We start from the raw sequence: 22,210 nt of genomic DNA on the forward strand, positions 1-22,210 counted from the left end.
TGGAATAGCATGATTTCTTTGCTTAACCGTAGGCTGCACAGTAGGTTGCCTCTTAAAATGAAGAATTATATGGTTGAAGATAAAGATTATCAGAAGAAACGACCTAAATGGCCTGTGTTTTACTGGGAGGATGTCGGTGGTGGTTCCTACAGATTGTGTATAGACAACAGCGGAATCGATGGTAATTACAGATCTGGAATTGAAAACGATTTCTATATGCATTTGAATGTAGCTAAAGCATTCAAATTGGTGATTCCGAAAGTAGGAGTACCGTCGCATCAAAAAGGATTAGAGTTAACCAGTCTGTTGACTTTTGAACATTTTAGGGACCCCATCAGCGAAGTGAATTATCAAGGAGATGTTCAGAGAGTATGGGAAATAGTGTATTCCAAAACGTTTCAATGTAAACCTGAAGGAAATCCTAGCAAATCAAAATTCTTACGTCTGCAATATTCAGTCAATTGGTACATTTATAGGTTGTGTCAAATGCATGCAAGTCAAGTCAAGTCAAGTCAAGTCAAACATATCAAGAACGTCCGTTGTACGTTTATTCAGATCTGGTACAGACACAAATCATGGGTGGTTCAGAACTGATTTACTGAGAGAGGTCGTATACAGCGGATCTAAAAGCACTTTCGAACCTCATAATTTACAATTTATACCCATTCGTAAGAATAAATCGATACCTTGGAAATAGGAATCAGTGAAACCGATGGAACTCAAACCGAGTTTTTAAATTCAAACGACGAAACCGTGGTCACGTTGTGTTTTAGGAAAAATCAAACCCAGCCTAATCGTATATAAGCAAGTGTAATAGAAAAAATGATACCATACACTTTTTTTTTGTTGTTGTTGTAAAATAAGAAAACAAAATTATCCCATGACTATAAATACGAGCGGTGATTTAATTTTATCATTTTTTTCTGGCAGTATAGAGAGAAACCCTATTTCCTAAACATGCAAGGTGGGACCTGTAGTCAAATCCATGGTTCGAAAATCCCTCATAAATTACGGAAAGAGGAAAGCCAAGGATATTGTTTTTGGTAAATTAACGGGTGTGAAACGTAAAAAGAAAGTCCGAAAAGAAAATGGGATGAAAGGTATAAAAAGGAGAAAAAAACCAGCAAAACGTTTGAGTGATATTTTTACCTACTGAAAAAAAATATGAGACGTAGAAGAAAAAGGAAAAGACAGAAAGGAGGAATCATTCAACCTTCATCCATAATACCGTTTCTTGGATCTTCTACCATGATGCCAGGCGCATACTTGAATATGTGGGAAAAGAAGAAGAAGAAGAAGTAAAAGACACAGAAAGGAAGAGGATTATCATTAGGAAAATTCATTGGTCAGAAAACTCATAAATAAGAAAAAGAAGACGACGACGTAGGAATATTATAACAGAGAACATTTTTTTCTTTCATAGAGTTGATTAAAAAAAAGATAAAAAAGAGCTGGATCCTTTTTCATTTTTTCATCAAAAAAAAAAGATATGGATGATCTTCCTATAAACAGAGCTTCTAATCCCTTTAAAAATCAAGGGTACATGTTGAGATTAGCCAGGCAAAGAGGCAGTGGTATGCTAGGACGTCGTAGTAGCGGTCGTCGTCGTCAGCGAAAAAGACAGAGAGGAGGAGCTCTTAACGCCTACATTGCGATGAAAAATGGACAAAAAATTGGAAGAAAACTGGATGGATGGTTTAGAAGGCAAAAAAAACTTGCTGGATGGATTAATAAGCAAAGAGGAGGAGGAGTAGGAAAGTTTTCGGCCGCCAAGGTGCGGCGATATTTGCAACTCTAGGAACAGGATATCGAATAGGAAAATTCCTAGGCAAGAATCTCTTTAAACTCTTGGGTATGGAAATGAAGAAAAAGTATAAGTATAGGTAGAAAAGAAAAAAATTCACCCACACGTCACAGAGAAGTATAAAAAGCTTTTTAGTGAGCGTTTCTTCATCAGTTCTTAAAAGATGAGCATCGTGTTCGGAGGACGTGAGGCCTCCCCGGCCACTTCAAATCGGGAGTGGTTGAAGATAGTGCTTTAGATCTTTTTACAGTACCACCTACCAACATCACTTACAATGGATACCGCATCGCGGAAATCAATCCGACTAGTGAAAGTATTACCCCTATAGAATTCGTGATACCAGGCAGCCGCGAATATATCGATTTTAGTCGAAGTTATTTTCGTATGGATTTGATTCTGAAAAAAACCGACGGAGGAAATCTGGCTGCTGCATCGCAACGATGGTTGGCTCCAAACGCATTTCACACCATCATCAAACAACCTTCCATCTACGTGAATGGGACTCTGACCACCGAACAAACAGACACCTACGCTTACAAAGCATATCTGGAAACCATACTCAATTATGGAACAGAAGATGAGGAAACGATTCTCAGACCTCAAGGGTATTACTCAGCTCTAAATTATCCACCTGACGACCTGACGGCCAATCAAATCGACAGTGCCACACCTAATGCCGACTACACAGCTTTCTCGAAAGAACGAAAAAAAGCAGTCGACGGTCTCGTGGAAATGAAAGAAAAAACCACGGGAGGAAAAACCATTCAATTGTTTGGGTTACCACATGTAGATTTGTTCAATACGGGTAGAATGCTTATACCAGGAGTCGATCTCAAAATGAGGTTTACACTCAACGATCCTAAATTCTTCATGAACGGACTGGCTGCAGTGGCCACCAACGTCAGGTTACAAGCCGGTGATTTGAAAATGAAATTCTATGCCTGCATGGTCAAAGTCAGGTCAGACGTGTACAATAAAATCGCTACAGCTAGAATGCAGAAAAATCTGGATGTGTATTACCCCACCGTCAGATCAGAAATCAGGACCTACACCTTGCAAAACAATCACACTAACTTTGAAGCTACAGACGTGTTCAATGGAAGAGTCCCGGACCGCGTGGTGGTGGGATTAGTCTATCAAGATGCTTTCTCAGGCAATTACGCATACAATCCTTTCAATTTCCCAAAATTCGATGTCAGTAGTATCAAGCAGATTGTGGAAGGGGAAGAGTACCCGTATCAACCTTTGCAACTTATTGCAGACAACGGTCAATATGACATGTCAGGGTATCACAGACTTATCAGTGCCAATTGTTCAGCCTACCGAGGAAAATGTATGATCAAACCAGAACATTGGGGAGACGATCAACATACCACATTATACATGTGGGATAATGTCGCCTCTGGATGTGCAGACAGTGTACAATTGAACCTTAAACAAGAAGGGCGTGTCAAAATCGCCATTACAAAGACAGCTGTCAATTCGTTAATCACCGTCATCGTCTACGGTGAATTCGAAAACATGATGCAAATAAAACCCAAGGGTAGTACTCAGTACGACATTTACAGTCAGACGATTGCAGGAAGAATCCAGTAAGAAAAAGAAGAAGAAGAAGAAAAAAAGAGGCCATGGAATTCGTTCCATTTACTACAAAACAATTATCTTATCTCGCCAAACAAGATCCATATCTAGCACCTATTTTCGCAGGAGTATTTGCAGCCGACGAATTACCGGGATTACCAGAACAATGGAAAAAAAGAGCTTACATCGTCAACACCGACCCCATCGATAAACCCGGATCTCATTGGTTGGGTATTTTCACAAAAAAACACACTTGCGAAGTCATGGACAGTTACGGATTACCGTTAGAGTGGCACAAACCATCCGATGTAGTGGAATGGGTTTTCGAAAACTTTGAAATCGTACGCCGTAACGCAATGACATTGCAAGAAATGAACTCACAATCGTGTGGGCAGTATGTATTGATGTATTCAAAAGCTAAGGCTAGGGGCGAAAGCGAAAGAAAGGGATTTTGTGTACAATGATCATTTGGTGGGGGAAATGATCAAACCGTTATTAAATTCAAGAGTTGAAAATCTTAAATGTTGTAAACAAGACAATAACAGGTCTTGTCCGTTGGATATATAAATAAAAAAACACTTTTTTAGTTTACACGCAGAAAAAAATTCATGATGTTATGAACACCGTTTCAGTTTCAAAGTCCGTGTAGCATCATGGTCGTGGGACCTTCTAGTTGCGGTAAAACGGTGTTCGTGACGTGGAAAAACTGATGAGAGAAAGAAGTCGTTTGTTTACTCGTCCCTATAATCCCGTAGTCTATTGTTACGGTGCTAACCAACCCACGACATTTGAAAGAATGAGAAAAGAACAAGGCATCCATTTCCACGAAGGAATTCCAGATACCCAATTATTAGAAAAATGGTATAAGAAAACAATGGGTGGAGTTTTGATCTTAGACGATCTCATGCGCGAAGGAAGTGACGACTATAGAGTCTTAGATCTGTTTACCAGAGAATCACATCACAGAGGTATCACCGTCGTTTTCATGACTCAAGATATGTTTCCCAAAGGTAAACATGCCAAAACCATTTCTAGAAATGCGCATTACATCGTTGCCTTCAAGAATCCTCGCGATCAATTGGGTGTGCGCATTCTTATGCAACAAGCTTTTTCCGCAAGATTTCAAGGAGGTGTTGAACGTGTATAGAGATGCTACGGGGAGACCCTACGGGTATTTAATGTTCGATCTACATCCCAATTCATCAGATCATGAAAGGTTAAAAACCAATCTATTGAGAAGTGAAGGGTACACGACCGTGTATCAAAAAAGAACAGACTGAGTAAGCAGACGGACGGCGGCGGGCGGCGGGCGGCGGGCGGCGGGCGGCGGGCGGCGGGCGGCGGGCGGCGGGCGGCGGAAAGATCAACGCATATAAAAGACAGTGTTACATCCGTAGTGAGTAAGCAAAAATTGAGATGGAAAGAATTCGTAGACAGAAAACGTTTTTAAAAGCCATTACTTCGGCAGCTAATAGAAACGCAAGAAAAGCTCTGATCAAACACGCCAACAAAGATCAAGTCAACGCCGTAAGCGAAATCGTGATGAATTTACTCAAAAACAACGTGCCCGTCATACCCGTCACCATGGCCAGATTAAGACCTTACAGACAAATCCTGAGGCAAATTGGAAATCGAGCCGTATCGCTTAAAAAGAGAAGACAAGCCTTGATAAATCAGAAAGGTGGAAAATTGTGGAATGGACTAACCACTGTCGTCAAGACTTGTTGCCGTTAGACAGAGAGAGAGAAAAATATGGCTTATCAAAAAATGTACATGGTTCCAGCCGAAGATCCGGCCATGGTGAATCTTTTCAAAGGACGATTGACCGTCGATCCTACATTGGATACAGCGGCCAAACTCCTGACTCGTAAAATGGAAATTTTAAAGAATCCCAATACAAGTCACGCTTTCACAAAAGCAAGCCATCAAACAGCTCGATCCTGATATAGAACTCTACGTTAGAAAAATAAGACAACTACCAGCATCGTTATCGGTCGATGCCGATCCTACCAAGTTGGCAAAATCCTTAAAAGACGAAGAAGGAGATTTGGTGACTCCCGTACAACAGAAATTGTTGAAAAGAATTTTGAGTGAAGTCACCCCCAAAAGAGAACCGGCCACACCCAGGAGAACACCCAAGAGAGCACCCAAGAGAGCACCCAAAAGAGCACCCAAAAGAGCACCCAAAAGAGAACCGACGACGGCACCACCACCTTCTAAAACCGTCGAGAATTCCCCTCAAGATACCCAAGAAACAAACCTCAAGCAAAAGCGTGTCGTGGGATGTATTGCCATTTGCTCAAGGAGAACCTGAATTAGATGTAGATGGTACTCTCAACAAAACTTTGAGAAAAATGCGAAAAATAACTGCTAAATATTCCAAAACACCACGAGCCGTCAAAATCTTAAAACCAGCTAAAGGATGGACAAGTTTGGATTCTTCTGGGAAAAAAAAGAAGAAACGGAAAAGTCTTTAGGTTCCGTTGCCAAAAAATTGGCGTTTGATGATAGTTAAATTGATGATGGTACTTAAAAATTTTATTTGTAACTCCGGATGTTTTTTACAACGTACCAAGTTTTCTTGTTGTAAATATAACTTTGTTGTGTTCATAAAAATATAAAATCTTGTCAGTCTAGAAAGAGACTGTTTGTCAAAGCAATAAGGTATTACATAACCGCATAACCACGCTCAGGAATAGATGTCGTCGTATACAAGATCCAATGAATCAGCCGCAAAATAATCTCGTCAAAGACTGAACTGTATATAAACATCACCCTATCTCATTTCAACATTATCAATCTTATATCATGGCCAGAAAACGACAACACGCCGCGCGTCATTCAAAGAAAAGAAGAAGAAGAAGAAGAAGAATCATGGCTAGAAAACAACACGATACACGTAAATCGAAGAAAAGAAGACAGAAAGGATGGATAGTTGACATACAGAAAAAAATCGAAAAATTAGGAATTGAATTTCATCCTTTTTCACTCTCAAAACGTAAAAGATATCAATACCTTGGTCCTGGAACATTTCTCAAAAAACGACTCGCACGCGGTGATCCTGGTATCAATCGTTTGGACAGAATCGCCAAACAACACGATATAGACTATTCTAATGCCAAAAACATACGTGACAAATGGAAAGCTGACCTAAAAATGGTTCATGCCATCGATGCACTTCCTGGTAAAAAATCACCCATGGAAAAATTGTCGCGAAATATTATCGCCGCTAAAAGAAAATTCAAATTGTAAATAATCCTCTTCGTCGATTAGCTATAAAAACAACGCGCATCAACCTTCGTCATTATTACCCACTCAGAATATACTCGCATAAAAATCAGAGACATCATGGTTCGAAGAAGAAAAAAACAGATGGAGAGGAACAAGAAGAAGAAGAAGAAGACGAACTAGACAAAAAGGAGGTCTTCTACCCTTAGCAGCACTTATTCCAGCATTCATGGCCGCGGGAAAAGCCATCGGATTAGGTGCTCTTGGAGGAGGTGCATCTTATGGTGTTAAAAAAGCGCTAAAAGCTACCACCAGAAAAAAGTAAAATAATCCCACACACACACACACACACACACGCACACACACACACTCCTTCACTTATAAAAAAAACAACACGCACCATCCGCCGTCATTATATCTTAGAGTATACTCGTGTAACCTACGAGAAGACACCATGGTTGGAATAAGAAAAAACAGAAGAAGAAGAAGAAGAAGAAGAAGAAGAACTAGACAAAAAGGAGGTCTCCTACCCTTAGCAGCACTTATTCCAGCACTTATTGCAGGTGGTAAAGCCATCGGATTAGGTGCTCTTGGAGGGGGTGCATCCTATGGTGCTAAAAAAGCTCTAGAAGCTGCCACCCGAAAAAGGAGGAAAAAAACCACCAAAATAAAGAGACTCCCTGCTATAACACCTAAGCAATTACAATTTCTGAGAAAAACCGGACCCATTTTTGGAAGAGCTGTCAGCTCCGCCGAAAAAATAAGAAAAAATGCATTAGGAATAACATAACCATTTGAAAATAAACATCATTCCTTTTTTCAAACTCTTTTATTTTTGTCTACTCAATTTTTTTCATCCGTGATTACGAAAAAAATGCGCTTTGACATCGATGCCTTGCTACGCGCGCACGCGCGTAAGAAACGTTTCACCTTGACCTTCGATCCGCGTGCTTGCTTTTTGTACGCGTGTTCGGAAAATTACTGAATGATGAATACCTATCGTTATGCTACGCGCGCAATACTGACGCTATGCTTTTTCACCGTTGCTATAATTTCTACGGTATCTGGCGAAATAATTCACTTCGGATCAAACATGGAGTGTTCCAGATGAAGTCTCACAAAGAGATTATATCTCAGATGAAGATTTATTGAAAGTGGTGGAAGATATTGAACAACAATAAAGCGGTGGTGGTGCTGGCGGGAGTGGAGAAGAAAGTAGTGAAGGATTTTTTAATTTTAAACGACTTTCATTCAGAGAGAAGACGGCGAAGAGTTACGGCATAAAACGAACGTCTTACCATCTGAATTTAGAAAACCCGCAAAGTACCTTTCGCGTTGGACATAGGAACATTATAAGAGCCTTTGAAGAAGGACTCGCCAACAGTATCCGTGATTTAATCGTTGGATTACCCGACCATGACCGCATTCAAATTTACATCGGAAGCAACAGACTCCGTAATTCCCATACAACAGCCAACGTGTCCGTTGAACAATGGCGCGACCCCATGGGTGCATCGAGACAGGTACTTAGCAATATTTCAAACCTCCTCAATTCAAATGAAAATTTCGAAATTGATGACACCTTGCAGTTAGATGTCACGCACATCACAATGCCGCCGCCCGGAAGCGGTCTTCCGAAAGGAAAACGGAAACGCCATATCTTTGGCACTGATAATTACGGAGACTTTCTTAAAGCCAAACGTTCAGTTATTCGAATCACGAATGATGATGAACTTTGTTGTGCTCGAGCTATTGTTGTCGCAAAAGCCATAGTGGATGACCACCCACAAGTAAAATCCATCAAAGATTCACGCAACCCTTTGCAGAAAACATTGGCACAACAATTACAAGAAGAAGCGCGCGTTCCCCTAGGTCCTTGTGGCCTAGACCAAATAAAACTCTTTGAAATCATATTGTGCGACTACCAGTTCGTCGTCATATCTGCCGAACATGGCCATTCTATCGTTCACAAAGGACCGGAAAGCAACAAGCAGATTAAACTATTGATGCATGATGGGCATTTCGACGTCATAATCAAACTTCCCGGGTTCTTCAACTCTAACTATTACTGCCTTCGATGCGAAAAAGCATACACTCATGAAGACTACAGTCATCACTCATGCCGTAGAACCAGATGTCATGCCTGCTTTCGGTTCCATTGTCGCTACTTTTCAAACATACAGAGAAACCAGAACTACCATGCAAAAACTGCAATCGTCATTTCTATGGTGTTACCTGCCAATTAAATCATCTGACTCAAAAAGCCAATGGAAAAGCTGTAGCACCTGGAGAAAAAAATGTGTGTCATTTCCACAAGAAATGTGCCATCTGTATTCACATCCAATGCAGAAGAACACATGAAACATTGCGGATTACAGTACTGTCCGAGCTGTGAAAAGGAAGTCAACATTCTTCAGCACAAGTGTTACCTGCAACCTGTCACGCACGAACAAAAGAAGAACAAACAGCGCACCATCTTCGTATACTTCGATATTGAAGCGCAACAAGACACAGGCAACCATGTGGCTAACCTTGTGTGCGCAGAAACAGATCAAAACGACACGCAATTTACCTTCGAAGGTAAAGTCTGTGTACCTGATTTCATACAATGGGTTCACTCATTAGCTAACCAAGAAGACGTGGAGAAAGTCATCGTAGTGGCACATAACTTCAAAGGCTACGATGGTTACTTTATCCTCGATGAACTTTACAAACAGCACGCTACCCATCTAAAACAAATCGTGAATAGTGCCAAGATCCTCAGTTTGGAATTACCCAACATCAAGTTCATCGACTCCATGAACTTTTTCCCCATGGCATTGTCCAACTTCCCTAAAACATTTGGTCTAAATGAAATGAAGAAAGGCTTCTTCCCACATTTTTTCAACACTCAACAAAACCAGATCTACGAGGGGTACATGCCAGAAAAATCCTACTACGACCCCGATGGGATGTCCCCTCAAAGAAAAGAAGAATTCGACAAATGGTACAACGAGAAAGTATCCGAAAGCACAAACTGTTGACGTATTGTCAATCCGATGTAAGGCTGTTGAAACAGGGGTGTATGAAGTTTCAGTCCCAGTTCCATGAAATTTGCGGTTTCAACCCTATGGTGCATTGCACAACAATTGCCTCTGCCTGTAATGTGGCCTACAGAAAAAAATTGGGTGCCGAAAAACAAAATTGCCATTGAACCTGTATGTGGATGGAGATCGAATCACACCCAATCTCATACTGCTTTAAAATGGCTTTACTGGGAAGAATCAAAACTCCACAAAACCAACCATCTGCCTCGAATTACCCATGCAAGAAACAAAGGCGAAAGAAGAATAGTAAATGGCTCAAAAATATACCTGGTAGACGGCTACGACGCACAAACACGTACCGTCTACGAGTTTCAAGGCTGTTTTTACCACGGCTGTCTAGATTGCTTCCCAAACCGTACCATGAAACATCCCATTCATCAGAATAAAACCATGCGTGATGTTCGTCAACAAACAAGATCTAAGATCAAAGAACTTACCGCCTTGGGTTATCATGTCAAAGAAATCTGGGAGTGCGAATGGAATGGAATGCAAAAAACAGATCCTCAACTAAAAGCGTTCGTCGATAAACTCGACATCGTACCCCCTCTCAATCCCCGAGAAGCCATAAAACTTCACCTCAAAGTTGACGAAAATGAAAATGAAAAGATCGAATATAGAGACATAATATCACTGTACCCATGTGCAAATTTGGAATGCGATTACCCCATCTGCCATCCCGAGTTCATTGACCAACCAAGAACAACAGACATCTCAAGATACTATGGATTGATAAAATGCAAAATTCTACCTCCCTATGAGCTATACCATCCAGTTCTACCATGGAGGTACGAATCAAAACTACTCTTCCCGTTGTGCAGAACATGCGCGCAACAAAACATAAAACAAGCAATCACAGAAAGAAGCGACAAGTGCCCCCATTCTGCCGAGGAAAGATGCCTCACAGGTACCTGGACAACCCTGGAACTACAAAAAGCCATTGAAAAGAGGTACGTCATCATGTACATTTACGAAGTTTGGATTTTCAAGCAACGTTCAAAGGAACTTTTTTCCCCCTACATAAAAACTTTTATGAAACTCAAACAACAGGCTTCTGGTTGGCCTTCCGAATGTGACACAGAGGAAAAAAGAAGAACCTATCTCGATGACTACAAAGCGCATGAAGGAATAGAACTAGACCCCGCCAAAGTCGAAAAGAACCCCGGTCTACGTTCCCTCGCTAAACTAATGCTGAATTCTTTCTGGGGAAAATTCGGACAACGCCTTAACCAAACCCAAGTGACCACGTGTGTCAAACCGTCCGAATTCTTCAACATCATCACAGACGACCGACAAGTCGTACACAGAATTGAAATAGCTAATGAAAAAATGGTAGAAGTGTACCACACCTTTGAAAATGAATGCAAACCCATTCAAACCAACGTAAACATCTTTATTGCATGTTTCACAACCAGTTATGCAAGACTAAAACTGTATGATGCTCTTGACACGCTGAAAGAAAGAGTATTGTATTTCGATACGGACTCAGTGATTTATACTAAGAAACCCGCTGAATCGTCTATTCCCACCGGAAATTATCTCGGCGAAGTCACGAATGAACTAGACGAAGGAGATCATATAACAGAATTCGTTGCTGCTGGGCCTAAGAATTATGCATACGAAGCCTTCAAAGGAAACCAATGTTGCAAAGTGAGAGGGTTTACATTGAATGCACGTGGACAAAAAATCCTTAATTTCAACAGTGTGAAAAACTTGGTCTTGGACGAAATCTTGAACGAAGAAGAAGAACAACGTCGCACGCTAACGCTCCACAATCCTCATAAGATCACAAGATGTGCCGCTACAAAAACCATCAAAACAGTGTCCCAGAATAAAATGTACAAACTAGTGTGTAATAAACGTGTCATTGACCATGACACCTTTCAATCTTTCCCATATGGCTATAAATGTAGCTTCTATAAATGTGGATTGTAGTGTTAGAATTCAACGATGCCTGAGTGTATCTACCCGTACGATTTTACGTGCAAGTGTCAGGAATGTAAATCATGTAAGAGAAAAGAAGAAATTAATCAAGAAGTGTTGTGGAGGGAGCGAATAAGTAGCCTAAGAGCGGTCTACATGCCAAGGTTAATCGATAAAATAACACAACAGATGAAAGATCTAACGCTTGCGGATGAGTGATCATGACACCTTTCAATCTTTCCCATATGGCTATAAATGCAGCTTCGCTACTCATTTATAATTCACTACAATCATGATCGGAACAGATGATGATGATCTTGATCTTGATGTTGATCTTGAACTTTACTGCTGTAAATTTTACGACAAAGACATCGAGGTAAAACACCTATTTCCTCATCATCCCTATAGATAAAGACAATACTAGTATCGACATAAATTACAATCCCAATGTTCAACCTATCAATGAAGCAGTGAAACGCTGGACACAACAACCTTGGTTTCATCACTCTGTCATTGAGAAATTTCATCTAATTCAACCCAAAAGAAGTCTTTCCGTATCAGGCAAACACCCCTTCAAAAGATTGTGGACCGAGTGGGCAACAAAAGGGTGAAAACATCCGCTATCCACCATTCATGTACCTTCAACATGACGAGGAGTAACAGAAGAAAAAACCGCAAAAGAGTAAAAAAACTGATCAAAAAACTAAGAGATGACTGCTTTAATCTCGAAAAAAAATTACAAAGAAAAAATCACCAAGCTTCATATACAACTTCTAGGTAATCAATACTATCTCAGCTCCATTCTTGACTTTATGAAAGGTTATTGTCATTCTCCTTGGGACACAGCTGTATATAGAGGTTTCTGAAACATGTGTTTTGATGATAATTAAAAACATTTTGAGACATTTTTTATCTCATTTTTTTGTGTCACGTTTTTTACTAATTAAAAAACCCCCAAAAAATCCTTTTTTTGCCCGTGTGCAAAAAAAATCCCCATCTCCTCGCGCTTGCGAACCCGCACGCGCACAAACCCGCACGCGCACTAACCCGCACGCGCACAAACCCCATTAAGATTAAGAGGTACCAGGCGTTTGGGGTTTTCGTGACGTCATCGTGACAATACGCCTTTCTGATTGGTCCATTTGTACCACATGACATCAATACTCGATTCTGATTGGTCCACGCTATACTGGCGCAATATTACTACTAACAGCAATTAACGGTTTTGTCAAACGCTATTTAGTACATATTAATTCTAACAGTATAGTTTGGACTACCAAAATTGCATCACCAAAAATGCAAAGACGCCACCTTCGGAAACTCGTTGTTAGACTCGGTAATAGGTTAGAACCTGTAAATGTGTGAAATCTCCGTGAGGATGTCATCGATATTTGTTTGCATTTGTTTGGACCGAATACAGTCGACTGAAAAGAAAGGATGAAATTGACATAAATGCGCACTGTGGGCTCCTGAATGCTCGCTGAAGGCCTCATGACCTTCATAGATTGCTTCCTCGACTACAGGTCATCATAACAGATCGGTAAAAACGACCAAAGACATCAAAAAAGCTGCCAAACTTACCTGTGAAGATCTCTTTCCCCGAAACAACACAGCGGGCCGAATGTGGGTCTCATCAATTTTAGGAGAAATGCTGATTGGATATTGATAGCAGGAGGTCGCTAAATGGTTGAATTCTTGGTTTTCTCAGGAGCTGTCCGATGACTGGGTCGTAATAGGAATATTTCTAGCAAGCCGTTTCTTCACCCGAATCATCGATATAATGTACCAAAAATTCTCAGATGCTGAGTAAAATTGCTACTGTTTACGCTGATGCTCCGGCAGCAATAAATCCTCCCTGGTTGTAAATGAGCGCATCAGTGCGTGAATAGGGTACAAATCACTTTCTATGCTATAGCTTGTTTATTTAATATTTTTAGATTTTTACCTTCAAATGCTTTTTGGAGAGGAGCCAAAGACTGTTAGAACAAAGAAAGGAGAGAAAATGGAAAGGTATGGAAAAAAATAGTGGCTTGCAAGAAGAGGCTCGAGGCTCCCAAAAAACGGCTCCGGCTCGCAGGCTCGTACATTAGTTCAACTCAGCCTTTGTAAATTATCAATCTTGGTGTTTCCCCACACTGAAAAACCAATATTCGAAGATTGGTTTAATTAAAGCGTTGTATAGCAAGTTCCTAAGTGATAGATTTAGTTATTTTCTGGCTCTTTTAAGAAGATTTACCCTGGAAATTAATTTAGTGATCATGTAATCTATATGGCTATTCCAATTAAGATGCTTGTCTATCTTCACACCAAGCAGCTCTTCGTTGACGGCCTCTTCGATTTCAGTGCCTCGCAACGAAAGGTAAAGCGATGGATTTGTGCAGTAGGAAAGTTTTTGTTTGGTTCCAACGAGTAGCTGTTTTGTTTTCTTTGCGTTTGGACCATCGTGTTTAGCGAGAATCGGTGATTCGCTTTGTTGAGACTTCCCTGAAGTCCGTGTTGGATATGCAAAGGATTAGAATCAATCTTGCTTGACCGGTTTAACTTGTTAATGCACAAAGTAGCTAAAACAGTAAAACTGCAGAAGTTGTAAAATCTATAATAACTGGTTGAAGTAAGCATGTTTTCCTTTGTTCGCCGCTAAATTACGCTATTTTCAGCTTTATCTTTCTGAGAACACCGTTTTCCGCTGTTTTGTAAATAAATTGTGCTGTTTTCTTATCGCACCAAAAACATGTTTTTGTTTCTTTGTGGCTAAATCTCGCTGTTTTCAGCTTTATCTCTCTGTAGACAAAGTCTAAAGCTTCAATGCAGCTAAATTACGTTCCTTCAGCCTTACCTCACCGAAAAAGTTTCTGCGCTTGTTTGCCGCCGAATTTAGCTGTTTTGGGCTTAACCACACCAAAAAGGTTTTTTGCCTCTTTGCAGTTAATCACGCTGATTTTAGCTTTATCTTTATCTTTATCTTTATCTTACTGAGAACGTTTTTTCGTTTTTGTGTAACCAAATTACGCTGTTTTCTTCCTATTGGACCGAAGACATGTTTCCGTTTGTTTGTCACTAAATTGGCCTGTTTTGAGTTTTATCTCACAGAAACGTTTTTGCGTTTTTGTTGCCAAACTGCTCTGTTTTCATTTCATGTTTTTATACTGAAAACATGTTTTCGTAATTTTGTGGCTAAATTACCCTGTTTTCAGCTTTTTCGCACTGAAAACATGTTTTCATTTGTTTGCCACTAATTTAGGTTATTTTGAGCTTTATCTCACGCAAAACATCGCTTTTACTTTTTTGTTGCTAAATTACACTGTTATCACCTTTATCTTACAGAAAACATGCTTCCGTTCGTTTGTGGATAAATTACTATGTTTTCAGCTTTTTCGCACCGAAAACACGTTTTCGTTTGTTCGCAACTAAACTGGGCTGTTTTGAGTTTTATCTCACGGAAAACAACGCTTTTGCTCTTCTGTCGCGCAATTTCGCTGTTTTTAGCTTTATAGCACCGAAAAACTTTTTCATTTGTTTGTGGCAAATAACGCTTTTTTCATCTTTATCTCCTTGCAAAATTTTTTAGCTACTTTGTGGCTATTTTAACTTGGTACCTTATTTTCAGAGTAAAGTACAGATTCGCTTAATTGGTTTGACTGAATAAAGTAGTTAAACTAGCTAAAACGGTTCATGGAAACAAATGCACAAAGTAGCTGAATTGGTTCGACTCATTAAAATAGTCATTTTAATCCTCACTGCATTTCGTCCAGATGAACCGTTTCAGCTAATTTGACCATTTCCACGAGTTGAACCATTTCAGCTACTTTGTGCACCTTGAATACATGAATGGTTTGAGCTATCTTGACTGTCATAACCAGCTGATCCAATAGTTTAACAATTGAACCAGTTGAGCCAGTTAAAGTTCTTTGACTAGCAGTTAACCCATTTAAGCTAGTCATGCATTTTGTCCGGTTGAAGCATTGTAGCTAGTTTGACCATTTTTACTACTTCAACCATTTAAGATGCATTGTGAAATTTGTGCAATTTGCGCGGTTTTACTGTTTTCGTTACTTTGACTATTTAAACAGTTGAACCAATTAAACTAGTTTGACTATTTTAACTTCCTTTAACTTTCTTTAACTTCCTTTAACGTTTAACTTCCTTAGCCAATTAAGCTACATTGTGGAGATTGTGCAATTGAACCATTAAAGGTAGAAATGAATCTTGTCTGTTTGAACCATTTAGGCTGGTTTGGTCATTTGAACGACTTCAACCAAGAAGAGAGATTGTGAAATTAGTACAGTCTAATCGTTTTCGATGTTTTGTCTATTTAACCAGTTGAACCAATTCGGCCAGTTTGACTTTTTCAACTGGTAGAACTAATTAAGCTAGATTGTGCAGTTGAACCATTTAAGCTTGTGATGCATTTTTTTCCGGTTTAACTACTTTAGCTGGTTTGACCATTTGAGATGCTGAGACCCTCATGTATACTAAAGCTTGACACTCGAGTATGCGCACTTCGTTTTCGTCTGCTGGCACACTTTACCCACGCAACCGCGCCTGCGCATTATCTTCTCCCTCACCCTTCCATTACGTAATGGCTAAAATAGTGCCCGCAATGCAGTTGGCCGCGCATACTAAAAGTAGTAGCTTGTACGGTCGGTCGTACGGTCGTAAGTCCAATATTTTCGGCTTGATGGGTCACTACTATTTCCTATAATTTTCAATTTCAATTGATGCTGACATCATGCACTACTTCTGAAGAATAAAACCTTTCCTATCTTCGAAAATTTGCTCAAAACATCAGAAACAACAACGACACCCGTTCCTCACGTTGTAACCCAGTAACTACTGGACTTGTAATGACGTTGTAACCAGTCAATTAATGCATTGTAATCGGGATAGACCTATTGACAAATCTAGACCTGGGGGAGGGGTGAATGAGTAACTAAATTGCCCATAAGAGACGCCATATTGGATTTTGATGGGAATGTTTTTTGGGCCGGGTAAGAGGAAAGGATTTTCATCCTTTAAAGTGGTAGACAGATCAAATAAAACCCGGAAATCCACCGTCCAACTTCCTTCTACTCTGCCTCTGGAAAAAGAGCAACATCGTAGTGTGGAAGATGTGGAACAAGGTGAAGAAGAGGAAGATCCGTGCGCTTTGTGTGATGGTGACCCGCCAGATTCCTACTAATTTCGGGTATATAGTAGACTATATAACGCTTTGATTAATTTTAGGTATATTGGGAGAAATCTTGGGTGTTTTGGGGTATTTTGGCGGATCTTTTTCGGGTATACTGGTATACCACTATCCCCTGCTGGCGGACCCTGAATTATTGAGGGCAAAACCAAATAAACCATCACACAAATAATATAGAAATCATGAGATCATAATATATTATTGCTTTAGTATAAATCTTCATGACCTAGCCAAAACTTTATCATGATCTCCTTCATAGATACTGAAACTAAACAAATGAAAATACAGTTGAAGCTCTCATACATGTACACCCTCGGGACACGTTAAAAGTGTCTGTAACTGGAGCTGGCCACCTTACAAGAACTGTTCTCATAAGCGGCCACCACCAGAGGTGTAGCCTAGATGTCCGCTTATGAGAACTTTCCCAGCTAACAAATATTTGGAAGACAAAAAATACCACCAAATGAAATATTGCAAACTACACAATGTTATGATAATGGTGAGTGTACAGTACTGTATACTGCAGAATAGAATCCAGTTCCTTCTGCAAGTTCTAAACTTTCAGACTCAAACTGATTACTACTCACTATCTATCACAGAATAGATAGTGGGTAGGGCAGCCAATCAGAGAATAGCATTCGTGATAGATTTACAATAGAACAGATGTAGCAAATTGTTATATTTGTTATTTATTGTTTTAATTGCAGAAAAGGAAGATATATGACCAATTTATTGACAGCTTTGAGGAATTCAGGTGGCTTAACAATTAATGTTTGTGAATTTAGAACTTCCAGCAAACAGTTATCTTGCAACATCCCAGTTTTATGTGTATAAGACCTTTAGAAGTGTTTTAATGAGTAACTTAGATTGTAGTTAAATGTTTTGGATCAACTTTATCCTTAGTTTAAATTTTATTATCCTTTGTTTCTATGTATGGTAATTTATGGTGATATATGCAGATAACCAGTTTAAAACAAAGAGAACTGAATGAAGTGTTATAAATTTGACACAAAGCATCAACTGATACCTCGGTAGATGGTAATGAAGACCATAGAAATTTGGTCAAGTTAAAAGTTAGAAATACCTTGTGATCAACACAGTTTAGGTTGTAAAACCATGCAAAGTCTCTTGAGGTGAGCTCCTGTATTCAGTGCATTTAGTGACACCCGGTGTTCTTCAATTTTTTTTTTAGAATCCAATTCCTTCTGCAAGTTCTAAACTTCCAGACTCAAACTGATTTGCAGAGTTTTTATTTAAGTGGTTATGTTAAAAAATTATTATTTAATACAAAGATAATTCTTGTTACTTTGTTTTGTGAAAAGGAATAAAAACAACCAATATCCCTTTTGATTGAGTTTTACATATAATTAAAAGTATTTTCCAGAAAATATAAGACTACAAGTGAAAGAAGAAATTACTCAAATATCTGATTTAATTCTTAGGCCACGATAGTGCAACAAATAATTACCTATTGTCATTAATGCTGGTTCAAAAAATACCATATGGTTTGGTAATTTGAACTCGATAGATGCTTTTATTAGTTTAAAATGCTTATTAGTGTAAACACTGTGCACATTAAAGGTATGTCTCTTTACAACAGGTATCATGTAAAGGCTCTCCAGTGTTTTACTGAAAATGAGGTTTGCCCACTCAGGCGTCCAGTTTGTCCTACTTGTCCCAAGGTAAAACTTTGAAAACCTCTGCTGCCATTTTCAAAGAACTAAATTCAGATTAATTAAAGTAGTTTTCAATATAGAGATTAAATGTTATGTTGTGGTGCATTTTTAGTTCTCAGCACCTCAGATGCAGCCTGACACTTCCACTGGTGCCAGTGAAGGTGTGTTTTATTCATGTGTATGGCTAAAACTCTCACACACCCACACACACACACACTCACACACAAAATATAGTTCATCGGTGATAGACAGAACTACAACACAATAACGATTTGATTTTAAAAAACGCCGTACTCATCACTGCTCGTGTGTGGTTTAGGTAATGAAGTTGAGCTGTTTGACAACTCCAACAAACTCGTTTGTCGGGGTGTTGTAACTGCTCAAGCCATGGTACACGGCCGGGCACTAAAAACCGGATGGGCCGCAGTGATGATACAGGATATCTTGTCAAAGGGAAAAGTGGAGCCATGGCAAGAATATCCCACCCATTCTGGGGAAGTAGAAGAAGGGAGTTTTGTCGCCTGGCCGACTGCTTACATCCAACCGCGACGAGAAGCTCTGCAAACTGCCCGGCCGAAACAAAACCTTTCGGAGACGCAGGGTTTAAAGGATGCCCTTCATCCCGACAAGTTTGTCTCTCCCGGGACAATAATGTCCAGGGATAGACAGCTACGAAGTAGAAAGTGAAAACATTATGATTCCACTATTGCGCCATTTTACCATATTTGGACATGAGAACGCGCAAATCATGAGCCTGTAATGCCCCGGTTTGACTGTTTTAGAACAGAGCAAATACGGACGGAAAGCGTAGAGCAACAAAATGGTTGGACAAAAGGGAGCAAAATTGACTTGTTTACGTCCTTTACGCTTGACTTTTAAGTGACGACTGTTTCGGCCGCGACGAAAATTAGATACGTCATAGCTACTTAATTAGGTTAATCACCGTTAATAACATTAGTACGGCAAGCTTCCTCCCGAAGTCGACATCTGAGGCCATCGGGTATGTAAAATCTGTGGTTCGTTTTCTTTGAACTTTGTTCATATAACCTGATAAACTGTTTGTAATCATAGGTTTCGAAAGACTTATCAATAAACAACAGAAAGTCCTTTGAAACGTGGCTATTTTATACCGTTAACGCTTCGGTCGAGGAAACATTCGAAACCCGTTCATCAGCGCGATGGCAGAAGAAGCCAAGAACGTCCGTCGCGTCGCCAAATCAAGATTCACCAGAAAAAGGAACGAACTCCTGAAGTCCATCTCATCAGCCAGCAATCACGAACTCGTGGAAAACAACTACGCTCAATTCCTGGAAGCATGGAACGTCCTGGAAACAAAGCACGATCTCTACGCGATGCTTTTATCAGACGACGCCGAGCTAGAAGCCGTCGAAATATGGATCAACAAAGTCCAGGAGGAGTTCACCGAAGCGACAAAAGCTAAGATTAACTTTATTAACCACATAGCGGACGTGCAAATGAGAGCGCGCGCAGAAACGGAACAAAGGGATAAGGCGAACAAAGAACGCGAGCAAATGGAACGATTCTTTGATCAAGCAATGATCAGACGAGAAACGGCGCGAGCCATATTTGAAACAGCTTGTCAAAGCGCTTCGCACACACTCAGCGCGGACAAAGTAGAGCCGTCTACGGCGAAGAAACTTCAGAAACAGATTGACGAAGCTTTCGCGGAATGCAAACTAGCGAATAGCGCGCTACTCGATTTATCTACGCGAGAATCTGCAGCCAATGAAATTAAATGGCTCCAAGCTACTCAAGCGATGTATAACGAGATGAACACTAAACTCGAAACACACCTCGTATGCGAACATGAACGCGAACTGCAGCCGCAGATCAAAGGAGAAAAGAGCAATCACCTACAACTAGAGAAAATCAAAATGCCCCGATTTGAAGGAGAGTTGAGAGAATATCCATCCTTCAAAAGAGACTTCCAGAAACAAGTCATGCCGCACCTTACGGAAGATACATTATCCTACACGTTGCGTTCCTGTCTCGGAAAAGAACCTTTAGCTCACGTAAAGAGCGTCGACGATGACGTTTACGAGATGTGGAAGCGACTCGACGAAAAATACGGGGACCCAGCGAAAGTCGCGGACGTGATAATTAATGAGATAAGACGCGTAAGATCCATCCGCGAAGGCGAAAACAAGCGATTCATGGAGCTGGTAGGAATCATAGAAGACGGATATCGTGACGTTAAGAGACTTGGCTTGGAAGCAGAAATAACCACAACGAGCTCAGTAAGCATCATAGAGAGAAAACTCCCGCCAGACGTACGCAAAGAATGGGCTAAACTATTAAGTTCTGACGACAGCACTGTGGACAAAACCAACAAGTTTCCGAGCCTGCTCAAATTTTTACTTACGCAAAAACGCGCTATCGAGTACGACGATTCTGATCTTCGCGCGCAGGGCCCAGCCATAACGAAGGCAGTTGTCCATTACGCCACAGCGGATGAAAGACATGACAGCCGCAGCCAGAGAACTTACAGCAAGTGCGTCGTTCACGAAAACTCGAATCATCTTACCAAGGATTGTAGAGTATACCTCGATAAAACAGTAAGCGAGAGACTGTCAACATTGAAAGAAAAAGGTGCGTGTTTTTCCTGCCTCAGAACCGGTCACCGATCACGCAATTGCCGCTCTAAAAAGGATTGCGGCGTCAATGAATGTAAGAAGAAACATCATCCCACATTACATGAAGAAGATCAGACAGAGACTCCAAGCGCATCCGCAATATCCAGTGCATGCAGCCATGGGGGTAATAAGACCTGCATCCTCCAGTTGCAACAAATAAAAACTTCTAGAGGACATGCAAACGTCTTGTGGGACAACGCATCATCCATTAGCCTCATAACCCGCGACAAAGCACGGGAAGAAAGACTGCGCGGAACGCCACTTGAAATCTCTCTCGTGAAGGTGGGAGGGAAGGAAGAGAAGATAAGTTCCAGAAAATACAAATTGCCGCTCATTGACCTCAAGGGCGAAACGACGCTTGTGGAAGTTTGCGAAATAGACAAAATTACCACCGACATTCAAAGTGTTAACATGGATAAGGCACTTGACACTCTCAAGATACAAAGGGGCGACGTGACTCGGCCGAAAGGCGCCGTTGACGTCCTCATTGGGTATGATTACGCAGGTTTCCACCCGGTAAAAGAGAGAAATGTCGAACACCTAATGTTATTGAAGAATCGTTTTGGACGATGTATAGGCGGGACACACCCTTCCATTCGGGAGAAGAACCACAAATCAGCATTCGACGCATGTGCAAACCACCTAAAAGCAGTCAAAATTGACGACTTCTACAATATCGAGAGATTAGGTGTTAGCTGCACGCCGCGCTGCGGAGGCTGCAAATGCGGAAAATGCGCTCCTGGAACCAGCGACTACACTCTGAAAGAAGAAAGGGAGCTCCATCTCATCGAGAAAGGCCTTGAATTTAACGAACAGGAAAAATGCTGGATCGCTGAATATCCCTGGATTCGCGACCCACACGACCTGCCAGATAACAAAAGAGCTGCCTTTGGAAGACTCTTAAGCACCGAGCGAAGATTATTGCGAAATCCCGAACATAGCAGAGTTTATCAAAATCAAGTTGAGGAAATGGTAGAACGAGGAGTAGCTAGGAAACTAAGCAAGCAAGAGCTCGAAACTTATAAAGGCCCTATCCACTACATCTCCCACCACGATGTTCTAAAGCCTGATTCGAA

At 40.5% G+C, this 22,210-nt stretch overlaps 1 protein-coding gene across 1 annotated transcript in view; it reads left to right on the plus strand.

Moving 5' to 3' along the window:
• Positions 1-16,841: 16,841 nt before the first annotated feature.
• The window catches only part of LOC131781088 (uncharacterized), a 7,951-nt gene continuing 2,582 nt past the window's right edge, over positions 16,842-22,210 (plus strand). The window contains exons 1-3 of the mRNA XM_066163536.1: positions 16,842-17,558; positions 18,405-18,486; positions 18,800-22,210. The exon at positions 18,800-22,210 is cut by the window's right edge and continues 508 nt beyond it. Of these exons, the coding sequence (XP_066019633.1) occupies positions 19,659-22,210 (2,552 nt within the window). The 5' untranslated portion in view covers positions 16,842-17,558; positions 18,405-18,486; positions 18,800-19,658. The remainder of the gene's footprint in view (positions 17,559-18,404; positions 18,487-18,799) is intronic.

Source organism: Pocillopora verrucosa, chromosome 3 (genome assembly GCF_036669915.1).
Source record: "Pocillopora verrucosa isolate sample1 chromosome 3, ASM3666991v2, whole genome shotgun sequence".
In the NCBI taxonomy this organism is placed as follows: domain Eukaryota; kingdom Metazoa; phylum Cnidaria; class Anthozoa; order Scleractinia; family Pocilloporidae; genus Pocillopora; species Pocillopora verrucosa.